Source organism: Cetorhinus maximus, chromosome 3 (assembly GCF_964194155.1).
Source record: "Cetorhinus maximus chromosome 3, sCetMax3.hap1.1, whole genome shotgun sequence".
Lineage (NCBI taxonomy): Eukaryota > Metazoa > Chordata > Chondrichthyes > Lamniformes > Cetorhinidae > Cetorhinus > Cetorhinus maximus.
The window spans coordinates 114,082,896-114,106,526 of record NC_135881.1 but is presented as its reverse complement, the minus strand read 5'-3'; the positions used below and the strand labels follow the sequence as shown (position 1 = coordinate 114,106,526).

At 46.7% G+C, this 23,631-nt stretch overlaps 1 protein-coding gene across 1 annotated transcript in view; it reads left to right on the top strand.

Annotated features, from left to right (window-relative positions):
• The first annotated feature begins 283 nt into the window (after positions 1–283).
• The window catches only part of agmo (alkylglycerol monooxygenase), a 497,656-nt gene continuing 474,308 nt past the window's right edge, over positions 284–23,631 (top strand). Inside the window, exon 1 of the mRNA XM_078538835.1 lies at positions 284–552. Coding sequence (XP_078394961.1) covers positions 430–552 — 123 coding nt within the window. The 5' untranslated portion in view covers positions 284–429. The remainder of the gene's footprint in view (positions 553–23,631) is intronic.

Here is a 23,631-nt window from a genome sequence, read left to right as displayed (position 1 = left end):
TGTGTGAGAGAGAAGGAATTCTTAAATGGAAGAGGTGCATGTAAACAAAAGCATTATGCATTTAGTGAAAACTCCAGCTAGGGCAATCTTTTAAAGGAATTGCGGTCCAGCTTTAGCAATTCCCAAATGGTAAAGCATGTAACTAATGTTTACTTGCTGATGGTGCAACTGGTGTTTACTCTCCTGTACAGCGGACTCGGCGCACGTCATGTTACAGCGGGCCGGCTTCCACCGGCCACTCTAACCATGTGATGATTGGAAATTGCCAAACTCCGACCCGCCTCCTCTCCTCACTTCCCTGTTTCTCTTCTCCCGGGACTGCGCAATTAAGAATTGTTCCTCGCCTCCCAAAGCGGATCCATTACAAACACTTGCGAGCAAGAGTTCCGCGAGCCCAGACTCTCAATCTCTTTTATTCCTCCACCGAATATGGTGCTGCATCTGCAATCCAACCTGACTCTTTCGCAGGGGGTCAGGCTGATGTTTTACGCCTTGACCCCCCGTGAATCCACATTCAGAGAGGTGGGGAAAGTACAGGACTACGTCCAGCAGGTGAGCTGCCCGGTTTGCCCCAACCTGTCAACAGGTTGGTTTCTTTTCTTGCCTGTCAGCTTTCAGGACAGGGACTGTTCCGGAGCAAGTTTCATGAACTGTAGTTCCGGAACAACCAATTGTTACAGTTTCCCTTTCTAAATGTAAACATCTGACCAGGGAGTTAAATAAGTAACAGGCCAAGTAGACTGGACTGCACGTATGACACATTCCTGTGTTACAAGTCAGTGACAGGTTGAAAGGTTGCGCTGATATTAAACACAGGAAGCAGCTTAGAATGTTTTTCTACGCTCTTGCACTCTATATATTATGTAAAAACATACCAATATCTTCTCATCTCAGCCCCTTTACCATTCCCATTCTTTCTTTACAGCTAGGCTTAGGCAGATAGTGACAGATGGGCAGCTCCACTTCCTGTGCCCAATGTGATTGCAACTCAGCCTGAATCATGTAGCTAGACCTCAAGTAACCCAGAATTTATTTAATCACTGGTTTCAGCTGCAACATTGAAAGGCAGCAATGTATTCAAGGATTAACATGATGGCATCAACAACGGTGCTTACCAACTTCTGAACTGCAGGTTCCTTCCTACACTTGACACACACTCCAAACCCTGTATTCTGAAAAATATTTGCAAATGAAGTTCTAGATGAAATTATTATTGTTGTCGCAGAAAATTGGCCAGGACTTTGCAGTAGTAATGACGTTTTATCGCCTTCCAAACCTGTGCCCATCTATCTTGGAACTCCATGATTGAAACCCATCAATCCCCCACCACAGTGTCAAAAGGGCTTATCAAAGTCACAAATGACATGCTATGTGACTGTGATAAAGGTAAACTATCTCTCCTCTTCTGAGCATGTCTGCAGCCTTTAATGCAGTTAACCATGAAATTCAGCTCCAACATTCCTCCACCACAGTCCAGCTGGATGAGGCGGCCCTTGCCTGGTTTCATTTTTATCTGTCCAGCTGTAGCTGGAAAATCATCTGCAATGGCTTTTTTCCTCATGACTGCCATCCCTTGACCCCCTCCAATTTTTCACCTAAATGTTGCTCCTTGGCAACATTGTCCAAAAACAGTGTCAGTTTCCACATGTACACGGGTTACGCCCAGCTGTACCTCACCACCATGGATTTTGGCCCTTTTACTATTTCTAAATTATCAGCTCGCTTGCCTGACATCCAGTACTGGATGAGCAGAAGTTACCTCTAGTTAAATATCGGGAAGACCTCAGCCATTGTTTTTGGTCCCTGTCACAGACTCTATTCCCTAAGCACCAACTCCATTCCTCTCCCTGGTAATTGTCTCGGGTTGACTCAGACTGTTGGCAGCCTGGTGTAATATTTGATGCTGAGATGAGCTTCCTGCCACAAATCAGCACCATTCCTAAGACCACTGGTTTCCGCCTCCATGGCATTGCCTGATTCTTCCCTTGCTTTGGCCTTTCTGCTGCTGAAATCCTCATCCATGTTTTTGCTATCTCTCAACTTGGTTATTTCAAAGCACTCCTCACTGGCCTGCCTAGTTCTATCCTCCACAACTTTGAGGCTATTGAAAACACTGTTGCTTGTGTCCTGACTTGTATCCAGTCCCGTTTTCTCATCTCCACTGTGCTGACTGATCTGCATTGGCCCTCAATCAAGTAATGCCTTGTTTTTAAAATTCTCCTTTTTGTTTACAAATCTCCCCATGGCTGCTTTGCCTCTCCCTATCTCTGTGATCTCCTCCAGCCCTACAACCCTGCATTCAGTCAATTATAGCCTCTCAAGCATTCCCACTGTGCCTTCAACTAGGCTATGCCTGGGTTTTATGACCTGGAATTCACTTCCTAAATAGGCCTGCCTCTCTACCTCTCTTTCCTCCTTTAAGGTGCCCTTTAAAACTTACCTTTTGACCAAGCTTTTGATAATCTGGCTGAATATCTCATGTAGTTCGGTGTCAAATTTCATAACACACCTGTAAAGTGTCTTGGGAAATGTTTTATTTCATTTAGAGAGCTATATAAATGCAAGTTGTTGTTATTGACAGGGACGAGGGAAGTGTCTGGCAATCTGACAGAAATTATGCATTGATTTTCCTCAGTGATGGTTAGAATTGGGAGGATTGTGAAGAAGACAGAATATGTCCTTTTCCTTTAATGGGTAGAATTGCACACCAGCCATCAGTACTATGTTTTTTGGATTTAGCTTTGCAATTATGATCAAGCCAAATTTCAAGTCTAAAACAAACTAAAAATGCTCCCTCAGCATCCAGTAGAGAATCCCAGATGAACCAATAACTAGAGGAGTGTAGGATTTTATTGCCCTCTTGAGAATTCAACACCCATGCAGTTTTGTTCACTTTAAAAAAAGGTAGAAGTAAACAAACTCACTCTTATCAGAGATTATAGGAGTAGTATACCTTTAAAGGAGTATGCCTTTAATGCACTGTTGCTACTATCTGTATCATGTGGTATCACAGGAGTGCTTTTTAGTAAGATGCTTTCAACAATTAGCGACCAATCCAAAATGTGGCAAGACATGTTACTGGCTGATGTACGTGTGCCATTGTTCAACAAAGAAATCAATTTCTAGAAATGGAAATCTGGTCTAGCAGAAGACAGTTATCTTAAATAGCAGACTGTCACATAAACTGCAAGATTTTCATGTCAAAGGAGCAATGAAAGGCTGGAAATCCGGATTATGTAGCCAGCTGGGAAGGGAGCTCACTGTTCATTTCGCTTACAGTTGTCCTGAGTTTTTCTGGGCCTTTGAGCAGTAACTTACTGTAATCAGATGTCTGGTACATTGCAGTGCCCACTACAGAGGTTCTGGGACCTGTGTGAACAGGGCAGCATAAGAATATAATAAACAGGAGTAGGCCATACAACCCAGAGCCTGCTCCACCATTCAGCAAGATCATTGCAGATCGTCTACATCAACACCACTTTCTTGCTCTATCCCCATATCCCTTGAGTCCATTAGTACCCAAAAGTCTATTGGTCTTAGCCTTGAATATACTCAATGACTGAACATCCACTATCCTCCGAGGTGGAGAATTCCAAAGAATCATAAACCTCTCACTGAAGAAGTTTCTCCTCAACTCAGGACAACCTCTTAGCCTGGAATCACTAACCCTATTCTGGAGGTACTAGCTTCTGTCAAACTCCCTTAAGAGTTTTATATGTTTCATTGAGATTACTGCTTGTTCTTCTAAACTCCAGAGAGTATAGACAATAAGGTTGGAGTACAAGAGTAAGTAGTCTTGCTGTAATTGTACAGACCTTTGGTGAGACCACACCTGGAGTACTGTGCAGTTTTGGTCTCTGTACCTAAGGAAGGATACATTAGCTTTGGAGGGGCGTTGTACAGGTTCACCAGGTTGATTCCTGGGATGAGAGGGGTGTCCTATGAGCAGAAGTTGAATAGAATGGGACTATACTTCCTGGAGCTTAGAAAAATGAGAGGTGATCTAATTGAAACCTATTAGGTTCTCAGAGAGCTCGACAGGGCAGATGTTCAGAGGCTGTTTCTCCTGACTGGAGACCATAGTGCTAGGGAACATTGTTTCAGGATAAGTGGTCGGCCATTTAGGACTGAGGTGAGAAAAAGATTCTTTAGCCAGAGAGTTGTGAATTATTGGAATTTTCTACGCCAGACGCCTGTGAATGCTTAGTCATTGAGCTTATTCAAGGCTCAGATAAATAGATTTTTGAATTCTAAGGGGGAATCAAGGCATTTGAAAGAAAGTAAGGTTTTCATGACCACCTGATGTCTCAAAGCACTTTCCAGCTACTGAAGTATTTTTGAAGAGCAGGCACTGTTATAATGTAGGAAATGTGGCAACCAATTTGTGCAAATTCCTACAAACAGCAAAGAGATAATGACCAGATACATTTTTGTGATGTTGATTGAGGGATAAATATTGGTCAGTATGCTAGAGCTAACTCCCCTGCTATTCTTCAAAATAGTGCCATGGGATCTTTTAGTTTCATCTGAGAGAGCAGACAGGGCCTTGATTTAATGTCTCATCTGAAAGACAGTAGGCAAAATCGTCCCAGATTTGCACAAAGTGCGGTAGCGGGCAAGAAAACAACATTTTACCCGTCGGCTGTGATGGCGGCTTTTCACACCGTATCATCCAAGCCCTGCCATATTAATTATGCATTCCTGGGAAACACCATGTTTCAATGGCGGGCAGGCTCTCATTCGCTGGCCATGCCATCACCTCGCCTCTTCCTCATGCCGTTAAAGTGCATCCACATGTAAACCTCTCAGTGCTTTCAGCCCAGGACATGTGCACAGAAGACATGCCCCTGATAGGCAAGAAAACTGTGGCCGCCTGCCCCCCCCGATTTAATGATGTGTCCCTTGAGCACCTTTTGGAAGCAGTGGAGGCTCACTGTGATGTCCTCCCGCTCTGACCGCAGGAGGGGCAGCTGCATCACTAAGCCAGCATGTGGGGTGGTGGTCAGCACCAAAGAGAACAGCCACTCAGTGCCGTAAAAGGGTGAATGGTCTCATCTGTTCTGCCAGGGTAAGTCACTCTTCTCATCACTCTCAACTCACACACTCACAAACCCATCACACATCCACAGAGATCTCACACCTAAAGGGACAACACCACTAACTCTCACATACATCCTCACATCTCCATCAGGCTCATATCCTCTGGAGCTCACGTCCTCATCCCGTCCATGTCTCTGCTCACCACACAAACATTCCATTCAGCGCCATGTGTCCCGCTCACCCTCTCTCCATCTGTTTTCAAGCAAGAGAAAACTGCTTACATCAGCGGGGAGAGGTCCCAGACTGGGGGTGGAGTGCCTGATATTGGGCCCCTCACTCACTCTGAGGAGTGTGCCATCTTGCTGACTGGTGAGGCCATGGACCGTGCCTCCGGCGACGAACACCCTCATGAGGATCCTGCACCCCATCATCCCTATCTCAATGTAACTGTGAGGGCTCTCTCTCCTGCTTTTGACTCTGCTGCCATGCACTAATTATCTCTACTTTGATTCACAGGGAGCTCTGTCAAGCGACTGACACCCTCAGCCAGCCAGTCCCTCAGCTCCATCCAGGTCCTTACCTCCGGCCAAGAAGACTCCTTCTCCATCAAAGAGCCTGGAAGTCCCGTCACAGCGCTTACCCACACCCTGCACCAGTGCAGAGACACACATCTTGGTGGGACCTAGATCTAGAGCAGGTGGTCACCGCACGGACATGTGTCTGCAGCAGGAGGAGGCAGGTTCAGCTGGGCTCCCCGGCACTTGGAGGACTGCTGGGGAGGAGGCATATGTGAGGTCTGACTGAGATGATGAACCTCTAGATTTGGCCTTCCAACTCATCCTGAAGAGTCAGCAGAAGATGGGGAGCATCATGCAGAGCTGTTGGAAGCCCTCAACAGAGTGGCATGCGAGTGTGTCTGTCTACTCTCTGATGAAGTGGTACCCACATGTGCCCGTATGGAGGTCTCGATGGGGAGGTAGGCAGACACTGTGGAGACCCTGGTCCAGCATGATGTGAGGATGTGCGCAGACCTGCACTCCATTGTGTGAGCCAAGGGTGATTTCCTGCAGTGGCAACGTGAGAGGGAAACGGGCACCTCAACGTCTCTTCAGGTGCTCCTTCCCCTCAAGGAGTCAGGCCAGGGCCCCCGAGCACCCGAAGGTAGGAGGAGTGACAGCTGGACACCTCTGGATCATCCACTGAGGAATCTCAGAGGCTGTCCTCTCCCTCCGAGTCCCTTTTGCCTGTGACCCCCTCAACCTCGTCCTCTGTCACTGCAGAGGCAACAGCTGGCCCACAGCAGGACAACCAAAGCAAGCAGGGGCTCCCAAGGCCTCAGCTCCCCAGAGGACAAAAGCTCAGAGGCAACAGGGCCAACCACTGCACAGGCTGTCTCCACTCCTGCTGTGGCTGTCAGGGCAGCACCTAGGAGCCTAAGGCGTTCAAAAGTTAAGAAATTCTGATCACAATTGGTTGCATGGATGAACATATTTTCTTACTTTACCATCTGGAAATATATTCACTTTCACTGAATAATGTGTAATGGTGTCTTTCAGTTTCATTAACAGGCTTCACAAGTCCTCCAACTGCACCCCTGCACCCCCACGCCCCCACTTCCCAGCCCTGCTCGTTTTCATCTTCACGCAACCGGCCCACGAGTGATCTGGAGGGAGAATTGTGTGTGTGTGTGTGTGTGTGTGTGTGTGTGTGTATCTGTTTTTTGTTGCAGGGCCTTTTGGAGCCTCGTGTAAGCGCTCTCCCACGCATGTGGATCCTTTCCGAATCACACTCACCTCAATGTCCTGAACATTTTCACTGCTGCCTGCTGGGGTTCGCTTTCTGTTGACTATCTGAGTTGACCTGCATCTCCGCTCACCCACTGATCACACTCCCATGCAGCACCTGATCTCGCTCACCACGACTCTCCTTTCACTTCCGATTTAGCCAGCATGGTGGTAATACAGTTTTTCTTTTGTTTCCCGGCCCTTTCTGTTCCCCCAGTCACCCATTTCCTTTCTCCCATCACTGACGACACCATCTGGTGTCACCTTCCACCTCCCCTCAGTGACCTACCAGCCACAGCCCTTTTCTTTCAGGAAGGATCCGTGTGAACCTGCACGTTCCCTTCCTTCCTGAGAATCCCACTCTCATCCACATTAACCTCCCCGAATTCCACCTTCCCACCCCCAAGGGTCCGTGTCCGAGTCCCCACCAACCACCCTCACCGTCCCTTCTACCACTACCATCATACCCTCACCCTCCCACCCTACCACCTCACTCTGCCCTTGGTCATTCTCACCATTCCCTCATTCCATGCCCACCCTCAGTTCACTTCCCAGGAGGCAGTCATGGACTCATCAGAGCCCTCCCTTGCACGTTGAACTGGACATCCCCCACCGCCTCTGGGTTCCTCCCCTCCTTGGAACCCCGTCCCGCCTTGGAACCCCATCCTCCCTTGGAACCCCATCCTCCCTTGGAACCCCGTCCTCCCTTGGAACCCCTTACTCCCTTGGAACCCCTTCTCCCCCAGAACTCCTTCCCCTGGAACTCTTGCCCCCACCCGCACTTTCCCATTTAGTCCTCCCCCCTCACTGCACTACCCCCGTTTAATCCATCCCCTCCCTGCCGGACTCCCCCCCCCCCCCCCCCACCCCACCAACTTAGTCCTCCCCCCTTCCTGACGACTTCTTCCACCCTCACTTATTCCTCCCCCTGGAGTCCTTCCCCTCTCCGCATTCCTTCCCCCCTCTACCTTCCAGCCCTATTATGCTTACCTCCCCAGTTGCTGTCTTCTTCCCCATTACCCCCTTCTTCCCCCCTTAGTCCCTCCCCGCTCCCAACCTCCCCCACAACATCTTAATTTCCCCCCTCCCAACCTCACCCTTCCCTGACAGTTTCATTTCACCCCCCCGCCACCCCAGCCTCATCACCCCGACACCTCTTCCTCTCCCAGTCGATCCTAGACTTTCCTCTCCCACCCGCCCGGTACATCTTCCTCTCCCAAGCACAGCTGGATCTTCCTCTCCAACCCCTTGACCATCATCCATTGTGAGCAGACCCTCAACGGTGACTTTCCACCTGCTTCGTAGTGGAGCCACGTCCATGAAAACTCGCCCAGCTTGCCATGGACGTTCCTCCAGGGTCCCATTGCTGTTGGGTTCCAGCAGCTTCTGCCCCTCGGATGTCCGAGATGTGAGCAAGGCCGTGGCAGTAAGTTCTGACCTTCAGCACGTCACACTTGTCAAGACATGTTCTACACCGGCGTGTTTTCCCGCCAACATGGCCGACGATCCAGTGTGCGGTATGAATCCGGCAGGCTGGCCTCATAATGATATGCTGATGTATCACAATGAGGTTCCCACAGGAAATGCGGCCCGCCATTGGCTGGCAGAGCGGATGATTAGAAACTGGTTTCACGACGTCGGGAAACCGATTTTTGGTCTTCTCGCCATATTAGCCACTCATGCTGCCGAACATGCCCGACGCCAGCGGGCACGGAAATTTCTGCCCAGTGCCTCCAAGCACTCCCTCAGTACTGCACAGAGTGTCAGCTTTTATTTTTGTGCTTAACCTTGGCGTGGGACTTCAACCTGAAACCTTCTGACTCAGAGCTACTAAGCAAGCCAAAGTGGGGAAGTAGAGTTGAGTTTGAGGATCAGCCATGATCTTAAAAATTGGCAGAGCAGACTCCTGCTCGTATTTTTTTTCTTAAGCTTTTATTTCATGAACCCTAATATTGTGTAAGAACCCCTTTTGTGGCATCTTGTTGAATGTCTTTTGAAAATCCAAATGTACTGCATCCATTGATTGTTCTTTATCTACCCTGTCAGCTATACCTTCATCATTTTCCAATTGCCCTGTTAGCACATCCCTAATAATAGATTTTAGCATTTTCCCTACTACTGATTTCCGGCTAACTGGTCTGTTTTCTCTCCCCTTTCTTGAACATCAGATGGCATTTGGTATCTTCTAACCCCCAGGGACCGCTCCAGAATCTAGGGAATTATGGAAGATCAGAACCAGTGCACCCACTATCTCTGCAGTCATCCCTTTTAATATCCGAGCATTTGGCCATGAGATCAAGGGGATTTATTGGCTTTTAGTCCCAATATCTTCTTCATACTTTTTCTTTACTAATATCAATTACTTTAAGTTCTGCACTCACATAAGATCTTTGGTTCCCCACATTTTCCAATATGTTCTTTGCATCGTCCACTGTGAAGAATTACAATACTTGTCAGAACACAATACTTTAGTATCACTTAACATGATATGTTTATGACTTGTGGCTTTTTCTGCTTTCCTTTACCAAGGCAACAGATATAACTTCTAAAAATCTAGTCAAATGTTTGTACCTGTTAAGATTGTATTCACTCTGGTCTTTGATAAAAGCAGCCTGGCTGAGATTTCTGCCTGACATTATAATGAAGGCATAGGCATCTATCCCATTATTTGCATTGATGCATGACAGGACCAGTGGTGGAATTCAGCTTAAACTCACAGGAGATTTACAACACATTTATACCATTCTGACGTGAATGTTCCAATTTGTAGCCACACACAGGGCTTTGAGCAGGAGGTGAACATTATTTGCCATGAAATTTGATCTTAGAAATTAACTCCCCACTGTTTATACTTGCCTCATTTCTTTGATTGTGCCATAAATCCATAATGTGTGCAGGGCATGTGTGGATAGAGAATAAAAGTGCAATGCTAAAAACAGGGCTCAAAATTATTTTTTTGAAAGGCACATTTTGAGGAAAGAAACTAGCTTGGCTTTCTCGAGGGCTACATTTTGATTTTGGGGGGCTATGTTTTGGTTTTACGGGGCTCCCTTTCCATTTTCACTAACTCCTTTATTAGGTGATGCCGTCATGTAGTACCGTTATCTTCTGTATTTGTGTAGATTTTTTTTAGGGTTTTCTTCTTTAGATAGATAAGAAAACACAAATGCCAAATGGAAATACTCCATATATATTGTAAAATTTTTGTTCCTCATGAAAAATTCAAATTGTTTACGATAGTTATACGAACTGTTTGTAAGATATCAGACTTATGCGCACCGGTATAATTGCACACTAATTTAAAGGTAACAATAAATCAATGCCCTTCCAGATTGTTACTATTACTACTTACTACTGTTTGTGCTTACTGCTCTTTCACTGGCTCTCTCGTTTCCCGCTCACCAGCCTTCTCGCTGCTTCTCACTTATTGGCTTTCTCATTGCTTCCCGCTCACTGGTCATCTCGCTGTTTCCCACTCGCTCCTTCCCGCTCGCCGGCCTTCTCGGTGCTTCCCACCTACCAACCTTCTCATTGCTTCCCACTCGCCGGCCTTCTCGCTGCTTCCCACTCACCGGCCTTCTCGCTGCTTCCCACTCACTGCCTTCTCTCTGCTTCCTGCTCGCCGCCTTCTCGCTGCTTCCCATTCACCGGCCTTCTCGCTGCTTCCCATTCACCGGCCTTCTCGCTGCTTCCCACTCACCGGCCTTCTTGGTGCTTCCCGCTCACCGGCCTTCTCGCTGCTTCCCGCTTACCGGCCTTCTCGGTGCTTCCCGCTCGCCGGCCTTCTCGCTGCTTCCCGCTCGCCGGCCTTCTCGGTGCTTCCCGTTCGCCGGCCTTCTCGGTGCTTCCCACTCACCGGCCTTCTCGCTGCTTCCCACTCGCCGGCCTTCTCGCTGCTTCCCGCTCACCGGCCTTCTCGCTGCTTCCCATTCACCGGCCTTCTCGCTGCTTCCCGCTCGCCGGCCTTCTCGGTGCTTCCCGCTTGCCGGCCTTCTCTCTGCTTCCCACTCGTCGGCCTTCTCGCTGCTTCCCACTTACCGGTCTTCTCGCTGCTTCCCACTCACCGGCCTTCTCTCTGCTTCCCACTCACCGGTCTTCTCGCTGCTTCCCACTCACCGGCCTTCTCTCTGCTTCCCACTTGCTGGCCTTCTCGCTGCTTCCCACTCGCCGGCCTTCTCGCTGCTTCCCATTCACCGGCCTTCTCGCTGCTTTCCGCTCACCAGCCTTCTCGCTGCTTCCCACTCGCCGGCCTTCTCGCTGCTTCCCACTCACCGGCCTTCTCGCTGCTTCCCACTCGCCGGCCTTCTCGCTGCTTCCCACTCGCCGGCCTTCTCGCCGCTTCCCGCTCACCGGCCTTCTCGCTGCTTCCCATTCACCGGCCTTCTCGCTGCTTCCCGCTCGCCGGCCTTCTCGGTGCTTCCCACTCAACTCCCCACTTCCCACCCCACTCACACAAACAAAATCTAGGGCACTAAGTATTTCTGTTTGCATTCCATTTTATTCTTTTAATCCTTTTTATTTTGCTGTTTATAATGTCACCACCGATTGCAGCTCACAGAAGCAATATTCTCTGGTTTGGTACTTATTAAAGTAAAAATTATTCAAGAATTATCAATGGGGACTTAGGGTGTAACCGAGGGAACGTGGTGCTATATAGCTAACGATGAGGAGGATGTCTGAAAGTGGGAATGGCTGCATTGATTGCCTCTGTAAATACATACACTTCTAACTTACTTCAATCCAAAGATACAGCAGTCTTCCACCTTAGAGAGGCCTATAGGCACAACTGTTAAGAGATAATGCTAGTCGTATGAATGATAAGATAAGTGGGATAGATGTGCATGCTGAGCTTGCTGTCTCTTGCATCTTCAGATTCATGTTTAAGTAACTTCATCCTGATTCTCTCCTTGGTCCTACTTATGCAAAGGCTTTTACATTGTTGAACCTGGAAAAGAGAGCACTACAAACATTTTGGTCACAAAATTGGGCTCTGTAGTATGATAATACGGCGCTACAGGAGCAGGCTTGGGAAAGAAATCGTAATTTGCCCACCCTTGAATACTGCCAGTGATGATGCTGATTGCCCTGTTTTGAAAGTCAATAGTGCAGGTGTCTTATGCTAGTACCAGAAGCATGCAGAGTAGGCAGGTTATGATGTCAGTCAGCGTCTAGTGCTGATTTGACACGTGACCTACCATTTTTGACATTACTGACCCTGTTACCGCCCTTTCTTAAACACACACAACTGGACATGTGCTCAGCTGCATGAGGATGCCCCAAACAGTGTTATATTATGGGAAACCATCCAACTTTCAGTTCAGGTACTTTTGACTGTCTGCTTGCTGCAGCTGAATTAGTGGAAATACTGTTTTGGAGGGATTGACAGAGTTTCTTTCAGTCAGAAGGGAGCAGTGGTGGACCTTTGGTAGAAGTTGTGTGGCTTGGAAAGGCCTCCGAGAATCCCATTTGATCCCATCTGTGAGGCCTATGGTTGCAATTCCCCATGGGTTGCAGCATCAAAGGGAGATGAGGCAGACGCAGCAGAGGGGAGAAGCTGTTTGCAGATTGGGGAGGAAGAAGACCTTCAGCACGAGAGCTTGCTCACCGCATGTCTTCAGAGAGCTCTTCAACTCTCTGCAACTCAGCCAGGAGCAGTGTCTGCGGTGACTGTACTGCACCAAGATGGTGGTCACTGAACTCAGTATCACCTCCTGAAATCAGACTTGCAACTACCAAGCAGGGTGAGATGGTGTTGCTAGTGGCAGTGACGGTCACCACGGTCTTTAATTCCTAGGCTAGTGGATTCTTCCAGACTGGAGCCATTGCCAACATATCTCAGTTTGCTGTCTATCTCTGCATCTGGGAGGTAACTGAGGCACCGTGAACCAAGAGAGGGTTAATTTTCTCCTCTCTAAGCAGAAAGGCAGAAGGAGCGGGCTCATGGCTTTGCCAGGATAGTGGGCTTCCCCACAGTGCACAAAGCCATTGACTGTACACGTGATCTTGTGAGTGCTGCTTCTCAATGGGGAGATGTACTGCAAAGGGTTCCACTCTCTGACCATACAGTTGATGTGCAGTCACACCCAGACCATCATGTTGGTGAATTCCCACTATTGTGGCAGCAGTCACAATGCTGTTATCCTGCACTGGTCAGATGTTCCATCCATCTTAGAGCTATCATGCTGAACTAGAGGCTGGCTGCACCGTAACATGGCCTACTGGCTGTACATGAGGCTGATCCCCCTTTGTGACCCAACCAGATGTGGCCAGCACCCCTACACTGAGAGCTATGCCGAAATTAGGAGCATCATGGAGCAGACTATTGGCGTCCTAGAGCAACGGTTCCACTGCATGGACGGCTCAGGCGGGGGACGCTCTCCAATCTTTATTGGAGGGTGTCTCACAATTCATGGCAGCCTGCTGCGTTCTACACAATCTGGCCATTGTGAGGTTACAACCCTTGCCACCAGGGCTTTGATGAGCAACTCAGGAGGAGGAGAAAGAGAGGTGGCAACCAGCAAATTGTTGCTCTTAATAGGCTGCTCTTGAGTTTCTTATTAGGCTCCAGTTCCTGTGACAAATATCCCCATATCACAGCTGCCCTGCACTTCCTCAACTTACCATCCCTCCATGTTGCAATGGAAGCTGAGACATAGGCCATCAGATGCTGCATTGTGGTTGAGTCCGCAAGTGCCCTCATGGAGTTGGCCAACACTTTCATGCTGGAAAAGATGGGCTTCAAACTGTGCAAAGCTCTGTGACACGTTGACCTCTCTCAGGATCAGAACAATCATGCTCCCTCTGCAACTCCGCCATTGCCTCTGCTATCGCCTGTCAGCCAGCCATGCTCCTTGACAGTGTCATGAGGTCCACCAGCAGGCCTGCCAATGCACCAAGCATTTCTGTGCACGACCATAAGCATTTTCCAGATGACACCCATCAGTGTCCTCTTCTGAGTCCTCTGCAGCAGAATTCATTTGCAACCTGACTTTCTGGGGAGCTGGCACTTGCATTATCCATTCGCCATGGTCTCACTGCAGCCCACTTGTACCTGGTGACTTGCTCCAAGCTGATCCCATCTCTATTCTACCCTCTAAGTTACATGCAATGCCAGTATCTGAGTTGGTGTCTGTGAGTGTCACGCCAGTGACGATGCTTCTTCCCCAGAGATCTGCTGGCAACAGTTCTTGGGTATCTGAAAGCATAAATGCATGAAGATGGGGCTGGGCTGAGGGTTGGGGGCCAAGGGAGAGCTGATTGATTACAGCATCTACTTGTGCATCATATTGAATTACGGAATGCAAGTGAAGTTTCAAAAGGTGCATAAGGCAGAAACATACATCATCCTATGTGACGTCAATGACGATGTTGCCACGGCATCAGTGATGGCTGTACCGATAACACTAAGCACGGTCTCTTCTAAAGGAGGGAGGAGATGTAGCTGTGCTTTTTCCCTGTTGGGTTGTGGCTGCTCCCACTTGTTATGGGCCACCTTTCCCTGCAAGAAAGAGGGAATTGTGTTTGAGTGTTGCAATGTGTTTGGGTGATATGTCTGTCATAGTTGAATAGCTAAAATTGTGCAGAAGCTGCAAGAAGTGGGGTATGAAGCTTGCAGCAGTGGTAGTGTATGAGGGTGAGGCGGAGCATATGGAAGTCAGGATAAATCCTAATTGCGAGAGATTGTTGATAGATCAGTGATGGGAGTGTGCTGAAGTGAGCAATGTGTGAGGATGGTGGTGCTGTTGGCAGGATATGGAGTTGCAATCGCTGACCTTGACCACTTGTGTGAGGTCATTAAACTTCTCTAGCACTCCTACCCAAGTCCTTGGGGCCATACTCCTGACACCAACCTCCATGGTTATCTTCTCCCACTGCCTTGTATGTCTGGAGAACCTCCTGATCCCCTGTGGATAGAGCATCTCTCTCCTTTTAACCTTCTGGACTAAAGTCTCCAGTGCTGCACCAGAGAACCTAGGTATCTTCTCTCTGGCCTGCACACCATTACCCCTGTTTCTTCCTGCTCCTACAATGTTCCCCAGACACTTCTGATATTTGCTGCAGCCTGAATACACCTCCCCTTTCAGAGGATAAAAACAAAATATTCCGAATGCTGGAAATCACTAAGCGGTGCAGGCTGGCTTTAATCAGTGCAGGTTGCCTTTAATTGGTCCTAGCCTCACACAAACTTGGGCCCCTTGCTGAGCGTGCAGCCACTCATCAGCATGTCCAGCGCTGGGCTGCACACCAAATCATGGACAGGAGCAGGCAGCATGTGGTTTGTGTGCTGCCTGCATTGCTTTCATTGGGGCTGGGTCATTGCACATCACAATCCCTGTGCCCACTATCGAAACTTACCTGAGTTTTTTACTCTTTGTACACAGTCATTACGTGATAAGATTAGGAAGTTTGATCGATGAGGCTAGGAAATCAGAATTGATGAAAGGTCATCGACCTGAAGCATTAACTTTGTTTCTCTCTCCATAGATGCTGCCTTACCTGCTGAGTATTTCCAGCATTTTCTGTTTTCATTTCATGCTTCAATGTCACTTTACTTTCTATAATAAGCCAAAAAATTCATCTTTGCATCTGTTGTTGTAAAGTTTCACCCAAAGGCAAAACTTCTGATTTGGTGACATATGTTGCAATATTTCTATAAATTTAATGCTCGATATAAACATTCTTCATAGGCAAAAAATTAGCTTTGGTTAACTTCACTTTTGTTGATTGATTCTTCCCTTCATATGCAGTTTCACAGTGTTCTCTGTTTAATTTAATAGACTGTCAAGCTTCAAATTTAATGATACTTGAAGCTTCTCATTCTTTTTACATCAACATTTTAGCCAGAAAACATGCTCCACCACTGCAGTATGAGGACTAGATGTTGGTTACTGAGTCAGATAGCTTGTTGCTGGGCCCACTTCGATAAAAAATACCCTGAAACACACAATATTCGCTCTGGCCAGAGGCAGGCAGGTGCAGGATAGAGCTGGGCCCACTAACCCTGGAAGCGGAGATTAGGCAGCCAAGGGGGCGTGCGAATGTCAAAGTGGACTGGTTACAAGGCCTGCCTTTGTTCTCTGGGACTTTGTCCCAGTTGTTTTAGAAGTTGTTAGGCCCTGTTGCCCGAACCCCTCACACCCCATTACCCCCTTACCCCCATAGCCCCTTAAACCCTCCATGCCAACTCAATGGCAACTCATGCTCCTCCCCCACTCCCCATGACCCCTTATACTTCCATGCCAACTCAATGCCATCTCATGACCTCCACCCACCTCCCATGGCCCCTCATACCTTCCATGCCAGCTGCATAGCCACTCATTCAGTATCCACCATGGGCAGAACTCAGGAGCCAAGTGAAAACAAAAAAAAACTTCTAACAATCTAATACGGCTCTCACTCATACACACTTGCTAGTGAAGAAAAGCTCCCACTCATAAAACCCATTCGAAAGCTTTTAAATCTTCTCAAATGGTTAATCTCTTATAAAAACAAACTTCTCCTCAGATCTCACATCAAAGAGAGTTAATCCTTGAATAAGCTGTTTAAACTGTCAGTCAGATTGTGAACTCAGAAACCCCTGCTGAGAGATAATGGTAGCATTTAAAACTCAGCCAAGTATTCATAATTATATAATGATAGCCCTTGGTGAAATATAGACAAAGAGCTCCATTGAAACTGCAGGACCAGATGCTACTGTTCTTTCTATCTGGCAGCAGAAGGGCTGTGAATCAAAGCAGCCCAGTGAGAGTTTTTTAAAACTCTGAGTGACAGCTACAGCCTGTTTCTTTTAAAGTTTAAAGAGTAGGGGATTCAAAAAAAATTCAGATCACGACAGTTATACAGACCTTATCTACCCTGTAAGTGTGTTTGTGTCTACTCCATCAATTCACAATCCCTACACTGCAGTTTTAAAGCTCTTGCAACAGCCAAAATGGGGCCTGTTTGAACTCAGCACTGAGCTCCAATGGCCCTGCTGAGTTTGGGTTTCCTTCCTGTGTGAATCACATCCCTGCCCTCTTTCCCCTACTGGCAAAAATTGGATCTGGCAAAAATGGACTGCCACAGCCGGCCCAGCCAACCATTTTTAAAGGTCCATAGAGTCTTCCTGATTCCACAAAATGCATGCCCAAATCTCAATTGAGGAAGAATAAGAAGGTGATTTAACAGGCATTTGCTATAAATTTTTTTTTATTGCAGAAGGAAGGATTATTACGTGTAAGTAAACATGCCTTGTAACGATTATAGATTTCCCCAAGTTTTATTAACTTCATACTTGTGAAATGTCATTAGGTTTATTGATTTTGCATAACAACTGCTCCTATTTATTTTATCCTTAACCATAACAATGCTACACACTTATAAACACAGAAGAAACAATGTCTGGCCGTGGTTTGTGGCTGTCAAAGCTACCAATCCCATTTGTTTTATTTAATTTCACCCAATGTGATGTGAGATTTTTGTTTGAGCAGAAAAGGAATTATCCAATAATCATAGCAACCTTGACCTAGTTTTATACTCATTTTTTAATTGTTACAAATATGTCTGTGCACCAATTGAACATGAGAAACCTTTTATAATTATTGAAGTGGGAGTTCACTGTCATTGGAAACAGTAAAAGGGAGGGAGAGGCATCGTTAGTTGAGAAGTTGTGATTAGGTGATCTGAAGCCAAGAATAAGGCTGGAATGATTGATTACGGAGAATGAATCAGAGACACAATCAAAGTAAAAAACTGTGCACTGAGTCTTGGTTTTAACAGTGATTATGTAGGTGACCATGTGTAGGAGGCATATTTGAACAGGGGTCTAAAATTAAAGGAGCACCGCTGCAAGTGATTCCACCAGTTCTGCACACACAAGTACATAGTGACATGACTGATGTCATTGTATGGATCACGGAGCCTATTTGAAATGTTGCAACTGAATACAAGCTTCAAAATCCATTACTATCTTTGTTATTTATTTGATAAACGTGCAAGCAATGGCAGAATTCATGGTACAGTATCACGTCATAAGACCCTGAAAGTGTCATGGATAGGTACGTGGCACATTGCGTCTTCTAGCCTCTTGGTTGGTATGAAATGCCAAGGAGAGTCTGTTTTTGAAAAAGGGTGCATTGCAAAAATTCACACTGATGTAGTGTGTGTTGCATTATGAATCAGCCAACTATACTGAGTTTCAACAATTTGAAGATGGGCTATTTCAGGGATGTTACCTCATGCCAAGTACCTTGACAGGACGACAGTCCTCTTTGTATTTCAGACAAGAAGTTGTTTGTGGATTTCATACATATTAATAGATGATTGAAGGAAAGGGGTGGGTAAAGGGGACAGAATTAGACACATGAGATTTGGACTACTGCTTGGGTGGAGGCAGAACAGTAACATGGATTGGGTGGTAAAGATATGTCTCTATGTTATAACTTCTATGCAAGTCTATATAAATAAATACCATCTTTCTAGTATTAGCTGGTATGGGCTTGATGCTGATGATTTAAATGATAATTATCTGTGTTCTATGGGTAGAATTTAGCTCTTGATGGGCGGGAGGGCCCCACTGGCTTGGTGGCGGGCGGGCAGCTGAACTCTGCTGCCGAAACGGGCCCCGCCACCATTTTAAGTGGGTGGGCTAATTAAGGCCCGCCCACCGGGCTGCCCGACGGGAAGCGCTATGCGCTTTCTGCGTGGCGGGGGGAGGGATTCCCCAACTGTCAAAGTGCGCTCTTTCGCACATGCGCATGAAAGAGCGCACTTGCTCCCTGAGTCTAAGTGCTGTCTCAGGGAGATTGGTGACAATTTAAAAAACATCAAAAATAGCGAAATAAAAAAATTATCAACATGTCCCCCTCATGTGACGATGTCACACGAGATGGGACATGTTAATAAATATGACATAAACTTTATTAAAGATTTTTAAAACGGACATGAAACCTCATTCCGCCAGTGGATGAGGTTTCATGTTTTTTCTCCTTCCTGCCGGGGCTCCTGGCCTGCCCACCAGCCTTTAGGTTGGATGGGCAGGGCCTTTAATTACCTTAATTATCCTGTCAATGGCCTCAATTGGCCATTGACAGGTCGGCGGGCAGACAGCTGATTTCGCTGTCCGCCTGCCTTCCTGAATATTTAGATGGGGTGGGATGATGTCGGGGGTTACTCCCGATGTCATCCTGCGTCAATTTCCCGTCGGTGATCGGGCCCCGCCCCCAAATCGCCGACGGAAAAATTCTGGCCCATTTCTGTCATAAATGTATCACTCTGGAGAATTCTGGTATGAGGTACAGCCAAATTTTAATGAGATTTTGATCTATCCAAACAACCTTTTGAGTCCATTGTTGCCACTAGATTATAGTTTTATATTTTTTTGCCATAATACTGAGCTAATTAGGGTAGATGTTTTCCTTACCTTTCCTGAGCCTTAATATTGCATGCAATCAATTTGTACTTTTTTAAAATTTGTGCATTTATTCGTAAGATACTGTTTCTAATTTTTCTCTCTCATGAGAAAGAGAGATGAGAGAGATTCAGAAATGAAATTTTGTGCAAGAGCTTGTTTTTGACCTATAGCAGAAAGGTCAAAAAACAGATTTTTCCAAGTGATTTTTGATGCTTCATTACATTATTTAACAGCTTGGCTTATTTCCTGAAACTTGCTTAGCCAATGGGTGTATAATTGAACAATCTATCACGTGTCATGTTTATTTTTTTAATAAATTGATATTGCCGTGTTAAGGAAACCTTATTTTGTAAGGATACGGGTGCTTTGTTTATAACTGGCAGCATGACTGCAGAAAATAATCAACATCTGTCATTGGCTAGCCATTAAAAATACTTAAAAAAATTAAACCACACAGGGGTTGTGTATTGATCAGATTCTTGGCACCTTTTGAGAAATAATGTGTACAACTGGGAAAATAAAGTAAACTTGTTTCTTTAATGGTTAATAATTCACTTGGCACTTGCTTTCCATTAAGAGGACTGGTCAAGTGAGTGATCTCACAACAGCCTTATTTGTTTACTAGTAACTACAACTCAATATAATAGTGTTGTGATCAATTCCATATCTATAAAATTGTCTTTGAAGAGTTAGAATCATATTCCTTCCTTCATTGAAATTTAGTTATTAAAAGATCAGAGTCAACTCACAGCCTGATTTCCATGCAGGGTATTGCCAAAAGGAATTTGCTTAAATGAAGAGTTTCTAACTTGTCCGATGGCCGCTACTACGCTAAAACCAGCTGTTTTATTGACTTTGTCCTGTGTAATATAATGCTAGCTGCTTGAATTTCTTTTGCAATGAGGTCTCTTTGAAATTGAATTCATAATTGTGAGTGAGTTGAAGTGCTCCTTACTATTGTAGTCATATTGAATTTTTTTACCAGTTAGGCCAGTTTTGTTTATATTTGTACGTACACGATTCTTAGATTTTTGATCTATATTGTTCTTTAATTGTTTCTGCTGGAGAGGGAATGGTGCAACTCCTTTGGACACCTTTAAGTTTTATTCAGAACAATGTTTCTTCGACTGTAGTAATTATAGATGCATAAGTTTGGCAATAAAATAAAGAAAAGCTACGTTGTTTTGCTCCTGGTAATTATTGTTGTTCACATTGTAAATCTTGCAGGAATTGCTTGTTTGAGTGTAAAGTATGCAGCCGGGTAAAGCCCAACATTTGTTAATTATATCATTAACATTTAAGGGTAATTGTGAATGGTGCTCATAAAATGAACTGAATAAGTAATGAAACCCAACTGTAAACCTGATGATGCATATTTACATTTGTAGGCTGCAGCTATGTGTTTACTTCATATTTACACATAGCTTTTAAAGATTTTCATTTTGTATGATAGATTTCAAAGGTATAATTTAATTGCTTTTGTTAGTTGAATTCTAGTATTACAATTCTTGTACCAACCTATTGTTGGTACTAGAGGGAACTGGAGGAACATTATGGATAATGGTCCACAATTTATTGGTAAGCCATTTCAGGATATATGAGAAGTGGAATATTGATGACATGACTTCCTCTCATCATTACCCTAGATCTAATGGCCTAACTGAAGCAATGATTCACACAGTGAAATCCCTAATTCTCAAATGCAGACAGACCAAGCAAGATCTACACATTGCAATGTTATATTTGAGAAGGACCTTGAAGTGCAACTATTCCATCACTGGCAGAGCTCATGTTTGGCAGACCAGTGCGTACCAAGTTACCTACTCTTACCTATTCTGCTTTCTCAGAAACTAGAGAGCAACTTTTAAAACAACAAGAGATGACCAATGTGCATGATAAAAATGCAGGTACAGAATTGCCAAGTTTACAGTTGGGACAACAAGTTCACATCCAGGATCCCTCAGAAGTACGAGGCAACCAGCTGAGGTGGCAAGGATTTGTTCAGAACCAAGGCCCTGTGAAGTCATTATACACAAAGGTGCAACGGTGAGACCTAACTGAGGACAAATCAGATCCATTTCAGCTCCTCAACCACCGTACCGTCCTATTGCATATAGGACAAGATCCCAAATGCAACCAGGAACAACATCCAAGAACGACAATCCCACAGGTCACTGTGAGTAATTAAAGACGCCTCCAGACAAGGTTATCATTGCAAGACCTGAGCATTTGGGTGTACCAGCAGATTACCTTTATGCTTTAGAGATTCATAGGGCGGAATCGTCCCAGATCTGCACTAAGTTCAGTAGTGGGCGGGTGAAACGACATTTTATCCGCTGGCCGCAATGGTGGCTTCTCACAAATCATCCCAAACCCGTCACATTAATTATGCATTCCCGGGAAACATGCCGTTTCCATGGCAGGCGGGTTCTCATTCACCCACCATGCCATCACCTTGCTGCTTCATCATGTCGGGCAGCCGTGCGCACACCTCTCAATACTTCCAGCCAAGGACTGCTGCACGGAAGACAGAATGGCCCTGAAAGATAAAAAGACTATAGCCCCTTGCTTCAGTGAAATGTACATCGAGCTCATTTTGAACATCATGGAGGCTGACCGTGATGTCTTCTACACCCATTCTGGCCGCAGGATGGGCAGTTGTATCACCAAGCCAGCATGGCAGGCGGTGGCAGTGGTGGTCAGTGCCAATGCCCTGCAAAAGAGAACAGCCACCCAGTGTCGTGCCAGGATAAATGGTCTCATCTATTCTGCCAGGGTAACTCACTCTTCTCATCACTCTCAACTCACACACTCGCAAACCCATCACACATCCACAGGGATCTCACACCTTGAGGTGTGTCCCATTGTGCTGACTGGAGGGACGTCAAGGTGCCCCATCATGGACCGTGCCTGCGGTGATGGTGAGGTTGATGGCGAACACCCACATGAGGTTCCTGCACCACATCATCCTTCTCTCAATGCAACTGTGAGTGCTCTCTCTCCTGCTTATGATTCTGCTTCCAGACACTAATTATCTCTACTTTGGTAGCTCTGCCAAGCAACAGACACCCTCAGCCAGCCAGTTCCTCAGCTCCATCCAGGTCCTCACCTCCAGCCAATAGGATGCCTCCTCCATTGAAGAGCTGGAAATAAGTAGCCTGGAAGACCCGTCACAGCGCTTACCCACACCCTTCATCAGCGCAGAGACACACATCTTGGTGGGACCTAGATCTAGAGCAGGCTCAGGTTCACAATCTGGTTGTCGCCGCACGGACACGTGTCCACAGCAGGAGGAGGCAGGTTCAGCCAAGCTCCCTGGCACTTGGAGGACTGTTGGGGAAGAGGCACCTGTGAGGTCTGAGTCAGATGACAAGCCTCTGGATTTGGCCTTCCAACTCACCGTAGAGAGTCAGCAGAAGGCAGGGGAACATCAAGCAGAGCTGCTGGAAGCCTTCAACAGAGTGGCACGTGAGTCAGAGGAGTGTGTCCGCCTGCTCTCTGATGAAGTGGTGCCCACATGTGCGCATATGATGGTTTCCATGGGGAGGATGGTGGACGCCATGGAGACCCTTTTCCAGCAGAACACAGAGATATGTGCAAACCTGCACTCCATCGCGGGAGCCATCCGTGAGTTCCTGCAGTGGCAATGCAAGAGGGAAATGGAGCACCTTGACATCCCCCCAGTTCCCCAGGTACTCCCTCCCCTCAAGGAGCCAAGCCGGGCCCCTGGGCATCCGACGGGAGGAGGAGCGACAGTTGGACACCTGTGGGTCATCCATTCAGGAACCTCAGAGGCTGTCCTCTCCCTCCAAGGGAGGGAGCCCCTGTGAGCCTCTCAACCTCATCCTCTGTCATTGCAGAGGGAGCAGCCGGCACACGAGTAATTCTGGAGGGACAAGTGTGTGTGTGTGTGGCAGGTCCTTTCGGAGCCTCGTGCAAGCACTCTCCCACAAACACGAATCCTTCATGTTTCACACTCACCTCAATGTCCTGAGCATTTTGAATGCTGCCTGCTGGCGTTCGCTTTCAGTTGTCCATCTGAGCTGACCTGCATCTCGGCCCACGCATTGATCACACTCCCATGCAGCATCTGATCCTGCCCATCACGGCTGTCGTTTCACTTTTGATTTGGACAGCATGGTCTGGATTCGGTTTTTTGTCAGCTCTCCCATCTTTTCTCCTCTCTGGTCACCTGTTTCCTTTCCTCCATCACTGTTGATCCCCTGGCATCACCTTCCACCTTCCCTCTGTGATCTACCTGCTACAACCCTTTTTCTTCAGGGATGTCCAGGTGAACGTGCACATTCCCTCCCTTCCCAAATATCACACCCTCCATCCACATTCACCTCCCTGACCTCCTCCTCTCCAGCCCCAGGGTCCGTGTCTGTCTCCGAGTCCCCACTAACCATGCTCACT